Genomic DNA, 10,405 nt, shown 5'->3' with positions numbered 1-10,405 from the left:
TTAACTTATGGGGCCGGAGGTGGCACTTATGGGGCAGAGGGTTCGCTTATGGGTCTGGGAGTTCACTTATGGGGCTGGAGTTGGCACTTATGGGGCTGAGGGTCACTTAGGGGGCTGAGGGTTCACTTATGGGTCCGGGGGTTCACTTATGGGGTGGGGATCCACTTATAGGGCTTTGAGTGTCACTTATGGGGCTGAGGGTTCACTTAAGTTCGCTTATGGGGCTGGAGTTGGCACTTATGGGTCTAGGGATTCACTTATGGGTCTGGGGATCACTTATGGGGCTGGAGTTGGCACTGATGGGTCTGGGGGTTATGGGGCTGGGGGTTCACTTATGGGGCTGCAGTCTACACTTATGGGGCAGAGGAGTCACTTAAGGGGCTGGGGATCACTTATGGGGCTGAGAGTTCACTTATGGGTCTGGGAGTTCACTTATGGGGCTGGAGGTGGCACTTATGTGTCAGAAGATTCACTTATGGGGCTGAGGGTTCACTTATGGGGCTGGAGAGAGTTCACTTATGGGTCTGAAGATTCACTTATGAAGAAGGGAGTTCATTTATGGGTCTGACGATTCACTTATGGGGCTGAGGTTTGACTTATGGGTCTGATGATTCACTTATGGGGCTGAGGGTTCACTTATGGGGCTGGGGGGGTCACTTATGGGTCTGAGGGTCACTTATGGGTCTGAAGATTCACTTATGGGTCTGGGAGTTCACTTATGGGTCTGAAGGGATCACTTATGGGGCTGAGGGGTCACTTATGGGCCTGAAGATTCACTTATGGGGCTGAGGAGTCACTTATGGGGCAGAGGGATCACTTATGGGGCTGAAGATTCATTTATGGGGCTGAGGGTTCACTTATGGGGCTGGAAGTGGCACTGATGGGGCTGAGGAGTCACTTACGGGGCTGAGAGCTCACTTATGGGGCTGGAGTAGGCACTTATGGGCCTGGGGATCACTTATGGGGCAGAAGATTCACTTATGGGGCTGAGGGTTCACTTATGGGTCTGACGATTCACTTATGGGGCTGAGGATTCACTTATGGGTCTGAAGATTCACTTATGGGGCTGAGGGTTCACTTATGGGGCTGAGGGTTCACTTATGGGTCCGGGGGTTCACTTATGGGGTGGGGATCCACTTATAGGGCTTCGGATCCACTTATGGGGCAGAGAGGCACTTATGGGGCTGGGAGTTCACTTATGGGCCTGAGGGGGCACTTAAGTTCACTTATGGGGCTGGAGTTGGCACTTATGGGTCTGGGGGTTCAGTTATGGGTCTGAAGATTCAGTTATGGGGTGGAAGGTTCACTTGTGGGTCTGAAGATTCACTTATGGGTCAGGGGATTCACTTATGGGGCTGGGGATCACTTATGGGGCTGAGAGTTCACTTATGGGGCTGGAGTTGGCACTTATGGGGCTGAGGAGTCACTTATGGGGCTGAGGAACACTAATGGGGCTGGAGTTGGCACTTATGGGTCTGGGGGTTCACTTATGGGGCTGAGGGGTCACTTATGGGGCCGGAGGTGGCACTTATGGGGCAGAGGGGTCACTTATGGGTCTGAAGATTTACTTATGGGGCAGAGGAGTCACTTGTGGGGCTGGTGGAGTCACTTATGGGGCTGGAATCATCACTTATGGGGCAGAGGGATCACTTATGGGGCTGGAGGTTCACTTATGGGTCTGAAGATTCACTTATGGGGCAGAGGAGTCACTTGTGGGGCTGGTGGAGTCACTTATGGGGCTGGAATCATCACTTATGGGGCAGAGGGGTCACTTATGGGGCCGGAGGTGGCACTTATGGGGCAGAGGAGTCGCTTATGGGTCTGGGAGTTCACTTATGGGGCTGGAGTTGGCACTGATGGGGCTGAGGAGTCACTTATGGGTCTGGGAGTTCACTTATGGGGCTGAGGGTCACTTATGGGGCTGAGGTTTTGCTTATAGGGCCGAGGAGTCACTTATGGGGCTGGAGTTGGCACTTATGGGGCAGGAGTTGCCACTTATGGGTCTGAGGAGTCACTTATGGGTCTGGGGGTTCACTTATGGGTCTGGGGGTTCACTTATGGGGCTGGGGCTCACTTATGGGGCTGAGGATTCACTTGTGGGGCTGAAGGTTCACTTATGGGTCTGGGGGGTTCACTTATGGGGCTGGAGGTGGCACTTATGGGTCTGGGGGTTTACTTATGGGGCTGGAGTTGGCACTTATGGGGTGGGGATCACTTATGGGGCTGGAGGTCGCTTATGGGGCAGAGGAGTCACTTATGGGTCTGGGGGCACTTATGGGTTTGGGGTTTCACTTATGGGCTGAGGGTTCACTTGTGGGGCTGGAGTTGGCACTTATGGGTCTGGGGGTCACTTATGGGGCTGAGAATTCACTTATGGGGCAGAGAGTTCACTTATGGGGCTGGGGGTCACTTATGGGGCTGAGGTTTTGCTTATAGGGCCGAGGAGTCACTTATGGGGCAGAGGAGTCACTTATGGGGCTGGGGGTTCACTTATGGGGCTGAGGGGTCACTTACGGGTCTGAAGATTCACTTATGGGGCAGAGGGGTCACTTATGGGGCTGAGAGTTCACTTATGGGGCTGAGGGTTCACTTATGGGGCAGAGGGTTCACTTATGGGTCTGGAGTTGGCACTTATGGGGCTGGAGGTGGCACTTATGGGGCAGAGGGGTCACTTATGGGGCCGGAAGTGGCACTTATGGGGCTGAGGAGTCACTTGTGGGGCTGAGAGTTCACTTATGGGGCTGGAGGTGGCACTTATGGATCTGGAGGTCACTTATGGGGCAGAGGGTTCGCTTATGGGTCTGGGGGTTCACTTATGGGTCTGGGGAGTCACTTATGGGGCTGAGGAGTCACTTATGGGGCTGGGAGTTCACTTATGGGGCTGGAGTTGGCACTTATGGGGCTGTAGAAGTCACTTATGGGGCTGAGGGGTCACTTATGGGTCTGAGGGGTCACATATGGGTCTGAAGATTCACTTATGGGGCAGAGGGGTCACTTATGGGTCTGAAGATTTACTTATGGGGCAGAGGAGTCACTTGTAGGGCTGGAGGAGTCACTTATGGGGCTGTAATCATCACTTATGGGGCAGAGGGATCACTTATGGGGCTGGGAGCTCACTTATGGGGCAGAGGGTTCACTTATGGGGCGGAGGTTTCCGTTATGGGACAGAGAGTTCACTTGTGGGGCAGAGGGGTCACTTATGGGGCTGGAGTTGGCACTTATGGGGCTGAGGATTCACTTATAGGGCAGAGAGTTCACTTATGGGTCTGAAGATTCACTTATGGGGCTGAAGATTCATTTATGGGGCTGAGGGTTCACTTATGGGGCTGGAGGTGGCACTTATGGGGCAGAGGGTTCACTTATGGGGCTGAAGATTCACTTATGGGGCAGAGGGTTCACTTATGGGGCTGAGGTTTCCGTTATGGGACAGAGAGCTCACTTGTGGGGCAGAGGGGTCACTTATGGGGCTGGGGGTTCACTTATGGGGCTGGGAGTTCACTTATGGGGCTGAAGATTCACTTATGGGGCAGAGGGTTCACTTATGGGTCTGAAGATTCTCTTATGGGGCTGAGGGTTCACTTATGGGGTAGAAGGTTCACTTATGGGGCTGGAGGTGGCACTTATGGGTCTGGGAGTTCACTTATGGGGCTGAGGGATCTCTTATGGGGCTGGAGGTGGCACTTGTGGGTCTCAGGTTTCACTTATGGGTCTGAAGGTTCACTTATGGGGCTGAGAGTTCACTTATGGGTCTGGGGGTCACTTATGGGGCTGAGGTTTTGCTTATAGGGCTGAGGAGTCACTTATGGGGCTGGAGTTGGCACTTATGGGGCTGGGGGTTCACTTATGGGTCTGAAGATTCACTTATGGAGCAGAGGAGTCACTTGTGGGGCTGGAGGTGGCACTTATGGGGCAGAGGGGTCACTTATGGGGCTGGGAGTTCACTTATGGGGCAGAGGTTTCGCCCTCGTGCCCCACAAGCTCATTTCTGCCCCACAGGAATCCCCCCCCCCCCCACAAAACAAAGCTCCCCCCATGGCCGCCCCCCAACAGCGCCGCCCCGACCGCCCCACAGCCACCCCATAGGTGAGTCCTTGCACCAGGATTTGGGCCTTGCACGAGGGGCGGGGCCTTGCACGAGGATCCGGGCCTTGCACGAGGATGGAGGCCTTACACCAGAATCGTAGCCGTGCACGAGGGGCGGGGCCTTGCACGAGGGGCGGAGCCTTGCACCAGGATTTGGGCCTTGCACGAGGGGTGGGGCCTTGCACGAACATTGAGTCCTTGCACCACGATCGGGGCCTTGCACGAGGATTCAGTCCTTGCACCAGGATCCGGGCCTTGCACGTGGGGTGGGGCCTTGCACGGTTACTGAGCCCTGCAGGAGGATGGAGTCCTTGCACAAGTATCAGGGGCTTGCACGGCTGTTGAGCTCTTGCACGATTGTTGACCCTTTGCACGATGATTGAGTCCTTGCACGGTTCTTGAGTCCTTGCACGAGGATCGGGGCCTTCCGCGTGGGGTGGGGCCTTGCACGGTTGTTGGGCCCTTGCACGACTATCAGGGGCTTGCACGATCATAGAGCCCTTGCACAGGTCCTTGCGCAACTGTTGAGTCCTTGCACGAGGATCGGGGGCTTGCACGACTGTTGGGCCCTTCCACAAGGGTCAGGGCTTTTGCACGGATGCTGAGCCCTTGCACGAGGATCGGAGGCTTCCACAGTTATTGAGGCCTTGCACGAATATGGAGCCCTTGCACAAAGGTCCTGAGGCCTTGCACAATTCTTGAGCCCTTGCACAAGGGGTTGAGGTCCTGCACAATTATTTGTGCGGCTTGCACAAGGGCTTGGTTGTGCACAAGGACCTCGGGCCTTGCACGAAGGTCCTGGGTGTGCAAAAGAGGCTGGGATTCGAATGAGGATTTGCAGTGTGCACAATGATCGTGGGGCCTTGCACGAGGGGCTGCACTTTGCACAAGGACCTCCCCCATGCACGCATTGCACCACCACTTTGCACACTCATGTTGCACGCCCACGCCATGTTTTCCCATCTTGTTGCACGCCCGCCCTGATGCTCACCAACACTTTGCACACCCGCACACCCTGCTCACGCATTGCACACCCTTGTGTTGCACGCTTCATTGCACATCCACCCCCCCTTGCTGTGCACACTCAGCTCCTCACACTCACCCCTATTTGTACACTCACCAGCTTGTACACAACCACCTTCTTGCACAATCACCCCCTGGCACACCCAGCTCCTGGCACACCCAGCTGCTCACACACTCACCCAGCTCCTGGCACACTCTCTCAGCTCCTTGCACACCCAGCTCCCCGCACACTCACTCAGCTCCTCACACACTCACTCCCTTCCTTGCACACCCAGTTCCTCACACACTCAGCTCCTCGCACACTCACTACTTGCACACTCACTCCTGTCTTCGCACACCCAGCTCCTATCTCAGTCACCCAGCTCCTCGCTCACTCACTCCTAGCACACCCAGCTCCTTGCACACTCACTCCTAGCCCACTCCCCCAGCTCCTATTTCACTCACCCAGCTCCTCGCACACTCACTCATCTCCTGGCACACCCAGCTCCCCACACGCTCACCTAGCTCCTTGCACACCCAGCACCTAGCACACCCAGCTCCTTGCACACTCACTCATCTCCTCACACACTCACCCAGCTCCTATCTCACTCCCCCAGCTCCTAACCCACTCCCAACCCCCCGCACACCCACGGCAGCTACTTGCACACTCATTCAACACCTCACACACTCACCCAGCCCCTAGCACACTCACTCCTAGCACACCCAGCTCCTTGCACACTCACCCAGCTCCTAACCCACTCACCCAGCTCCTAACCCACTCCCAACCCCCCGCACGCCCCCGGCGGCTCCTTGCACACCCACGGCGGCTCCTTGCACACCCACGGCGGCTCCTTGCACACGCAGGCGATGTCAGGTGACTACGAGGAGGACGTGTGCCGCCGCGCGCTGCTGCTGGTGCAGGAGTTGTGTTTCACGCCCTCACCCAGCTCCTGGCACACCCAGCTCCTGGCACACTCACCCAGCTCCTGGCACACCCAGCTCCTGGCACACTCAGTGAGCTCCTCTCGCTCTCACTCCGGTCCTCGCACGCCCAGCTTCTTGCACACTCACTCAGCTCCTTGCACGCCCAGCTCCCAGCACACTCACCCAGCTCCAATCTCACTCACTCAGCTCCTAACACACTCACCTAGCTCCTGGCACACCCAGCTCCTGGCACACTCAGCTCCTCACACTCTCACTCCCGTCCTTGCACACCCTGTTCCTCACACAATCACTCCTCGCACACTCACTCCTAGTACACCCAGCCCCTAGCACACTCACTCCTGTCTTCGCACACCCAGCTCCATTCTCAGTCTCTCCACTCCTCGCTCACTCCTAGCACACCCAGCTCCTCGCATACTCACCCAGCTCCTCGCACCCTCACTCCTGGCACACCCAGCTCCTTGCACACTCACTCAGCTCCTCGCACTCTCACTCCTAGCACACCCAGCTCCTTACACACTCACGCAGCCCCTAACCCACTCCCAACCCCTCGCACGCCCCCAGTGGCTCCTCGCACACCCACGGCAGCTCCTTGCACACTCATTCAACACCTCACACACTCAGCCAGCTCCTTGCACACTCACCCAGCTCCTATCTCACTCCCCCATCTCCTAACCCACTCCCAACCCCTCGCACGCCCCCGGCGGCTCCTCGCACATCCACGGCAGCTCCTTGCACACTCATTCAACACCTCACACACTCACCCATCTCCTATCTCACTCCCCCATCTCCTAACCCACCCCCAGCCCCTCGTACGCCCCCAGTGGCTCCTCGCACGCCCACGGCGGCTCCTTGCACACTCATTCAACACCTCACACACTCACCCAGCTCCTCGCACACTCCCCCAGCTCCTTGCACACTCCCCCAGCTCCTATCTCACTCCCCCAGCTCCTAACCCACTCCCAACCCCTCGCACGCCCCTGGCGGCTCCTTGCACACCCACGGCAGCTCCTTGCACACTCATTCAACACCTCCCACACTCACTCACCTCCTCGCACACTCACCCCTAGCACTCCCATCTCCTATCTCACTCCCCCAGCTCCTAACCCACTCCCAACCCCTCGCACGCCCCTGGCGGCTCCTTGCACACCCACGGCAGCTCCTTGCACACTCATTCAACACCTCCCACACTCACTCACCTCCTCGCACACTCACTCCTAGCACACCCATCTCCTATCTCACTCCCCCAGCTCCTAACCCACTCCCAACCCCTCGCACGCCCCCGGCGGCTCCTTGCACACGCAGGCGATGTCAGGTGACTACGAGGAGGACGTGTGCCGCCGCGCGCTGCTGCTGGTGCAGGAGTTGTGTTTCACGCCGCGCCACCGCGCGCAGCACCAGCAGTGCCTCGAGTTCAGCGACCTCCTGCGACACCGCGGCCACCCGCGGCACGGCGACAGCGGTACGGCGCCACCCCATAACGGGGCACGGGGTGTGGGGTCGGGGAAATCCTATAACGTCCATGGGAACCCTATGGGGTCAGTGGGAACCCTATGGGGTCAGTGGGAACCCTATAAAGTCAGTGGGAACGCTATGGGGTCAGTGGGAACCCTATGGGGTCAGTGGGAACCCTATGGGGTCAGTGGGAACCCTATAAAGTCAGTGGGAACCCTATAAAGTCAGTGGGAACCCTATGGGGTCAGTGGGAACCCTATGGGGTCAATAGCAGCCACGGCGACAGCGGTACGGCGCCACCCCATAACGGGGCACGGGGGTGTGGGGTCGGGGAAATCCTATAACGTCCATGGGAACCCTATGGGGTCAGTGGGAACCCTATAAAGTCAGTGGGAACGCTATGGGGTCAGTGGGAACCCTATGGGGTCAGTGGGAACCCAATGGGATCGATAGGAACACTATGGGGTCAGTGGGAACCCTATAAAGTCAGTGGGAACTCTATGGGGTCAGTATGAACACTATGGGGTCAGTGGGAACCCTATGGGGTCAGTGGGAACCCTATGGGGTCAGTGGGAACCCTATGGGGTCAATAGCAGCCACGGCGACAGCGGTACGGCGCCACCCCATAACGGGGCACGGGGGTGTGGGGTCGGGGAAATCCTATAACGTCCATGGGAACCCTATGGGGTCAGTGGGAACCCTATAAAGTCAGTGGGAACGCTATGGGGTCAGTGGGAACCCTATGGGGTCAGTGGGAACCCAATGGGATCGATAGGAACACTATGGGGTCAGTGGGAACCCTATAAAGTCAGTGGGAACTCTATGGGGTCAGTATGAACACTATGGGGTCAGTGGGAACCCTATGGGGTCAGTGGGAACCCTATGGGGTCAGTGGGAACCCTATGGGGTCAATAGCAGCCACGGCGACAGCGGTACGGCGCCACCCCATAACGGGGCACGGGGGTGTGGGGTCGGGGAAATCCTATAACGTCCATGGGAACCCTATGGGGTCAGTGGGAACCCTATAAAGTCAGTGGGAACGCTATGGGGTCAGTGGGAACCCTATGGGGTCAGTGGGAACCCTATGGGGTCAGTGGGAACCCTATAAAGTCAGTGGGAACCCTATAAAGTCAGTGGGAACCCTATGGGGTCAGTGGGAACCCTATGGGGTCAATAGCAGCCACGGCGACAGCGGTACGGCGCCACCCCATAACGGGGCACGGGGGTGTGGGGTCGGGGAAATCCTATAACGTCCATGGGAACCCTATGGGGTCAGTGGGAACCCTATAAAGTCAGTGGGAACGCTATGGGGTCAGTGGGAACCCTATGGGGTCAGTGGGAACCCTATGGGGTCAGTGGGAACCCTATAAAGTCAGTGGGAACCCTATAAAGTCAGTGGGAACCCTATGGGGTCAGTGGGAACCCAATGGGATCGATAGGAACACTATGGGGTCAGTGGGAACCCTATAAAGTCAGTGGGAACTCTATGGGGTCAGTATGAACACTATGGGGTCAGTGGGAACCCTATGGGGTCAGTGGGAACCCTATGGGGTCAGTGGGAACCCTATGGGGTCAATAGCAGCCACGGCGACAGCGGTACGGCGCCACCCCATAACGGGGCACGGGGGTGTGGGGTCGGGGGAGCCTATGGGGTCAGGGGGAACCCTATGGGATCGATAGGAAGGCTATGGGGTCAGGGGGAACCCTATGGGGTCAGTGAGAAGCCTATGGGGTCATTGGGAATCCTATAACGTCTATGGGAACCCTATGGGGTCAGTGGGAACCCTATGGGGTCAGTGGGAACCCTATAAAGTCAGTGGGAACGCTATGGGGTCAGTGGGAACCCTATGGGGTCAGTGGGAACCCAATGGGATCGATAGGAACACTATGGGGTCAGTGGGAACCCTATAAAGTCAGTGGGAACTCTATGGGGTCAGTATGAACACTATGGGGTCAGTGGGAACCCTATGGGGTCAGTGGGAACCCTATGGGGTCAGTGGGAACCCTATGGGGTCAATAGCAGCCACGGCGACAGCGGTACGGCGCCACCCCATAACGGGGCACGGGGGTGTGGGGTCGGGGAAATCCTATAACGTCCATGGGAACCCTATGGGGTCAGTGGGAACCCTATAAAGTCAGTGGGAACGCTATGGGGTCAGTGGGAACCCTATGGGGTCAGTGGGAACCCTATGGGGTCAGTGGGAACCCTATAAAGTCAGTGGGAACCCTATAAAGTCAGTGGGAACCCTATGGGGTCAGTGGGAACCCTATGGGGTCAATAGCAGCCACGGCGACAGCGGTACGGCGCCACCCCATAACGGGGCACGGGGGTGTGGGGTCGGGGAAATCCTATAACGTCCATGGGAACCCTATGGGGTCAGTGGGAACCCTATAAAGTCAGTGGGAACGCTATGGGGTCAGTGGGAACCCTATGGGGTCAGTGGGAACCCTATGGGGTCAGTGGGAACCCTATAAAGTCAGTGGGAACCCTATAAAGTCAGTGGGAACCCTATGGGGTCAGTGGGAACCCTATGGGGTCAATAGCAGCCACGGCGACAGCGGTACGGCGCCACCCCATAACGGGGCACGGGGTGTGGGGTCGGGGAAATCCTATAACGTCCATGGGAACCCTATGGGGTCAGTGGGAACCCTATAAAGTCAATGGGAACCCTATAAAGTCAGTGGGAACCCTATGGGGTCAGTGGGAACCCTATGGGGTCAATAGCAGCCACGGCGACAGCGGTACGGCGCCACCCCATAACGGGGCACGGGGGTGTGGGGTCGGGGAAATCCTATAACGTCCATGGGAACCCTATGGGGTCAGTGGGAACCCTATAAAGTCAGTGGGAACCCTATGGGGTCAGTGGGAACCCAATGGGATCGATAGGAACACTATGGGGTCAGTGGGAACCCTATAAAGTCA

General features: G+C 57.4%; 1 protein-coding gene across 1 annotated transcript in view; it reads left to right on the top strand.

The window, feature by feature from the left end:
• Positions 1–4,011: 4,011 nt before the first annotated feature.
• The window catches only part of SYT3 (synaptotagmin 3), a 62,856-nt gene continuing 56,462 nt past the window's right edge, over positions 4,012–10,405 (top strand). The window contains exons 1-2 of the mRNA XM_090127614.1: positions 4,012–4,083; positions 7,333–7,489. Coding sequence (XP_089983740.1) covers positions 7,336–7,489 — 154 coding nt within the window. The 5' untranslated portion in view covers positions 4,012–4,083; positions 7,333–7,335. The remainder of the gene's footprint in view (positions 4,084–7,332; positions 7,490–10,405) is intronic.

The sequence above is a fragment of the Phasianus colchicus genome, chromosome 31 (genome assembly GCF_987193195.1).
Source record: "Phasianus colchicus chromosome 31, bPhaCol1.hap1.1, whole genome shotgun sequence".
Lineage (NCBI taxonomy): Eukaryota > Metazoa > Chordata > Aves > Galliformes > Phasianidae > Phasianus > Phasianus colchicus.
Note: the sequence above shows the minus strand (reverse complement) of the source record. Positions and strands in the feature narration are given on the sequence as shown.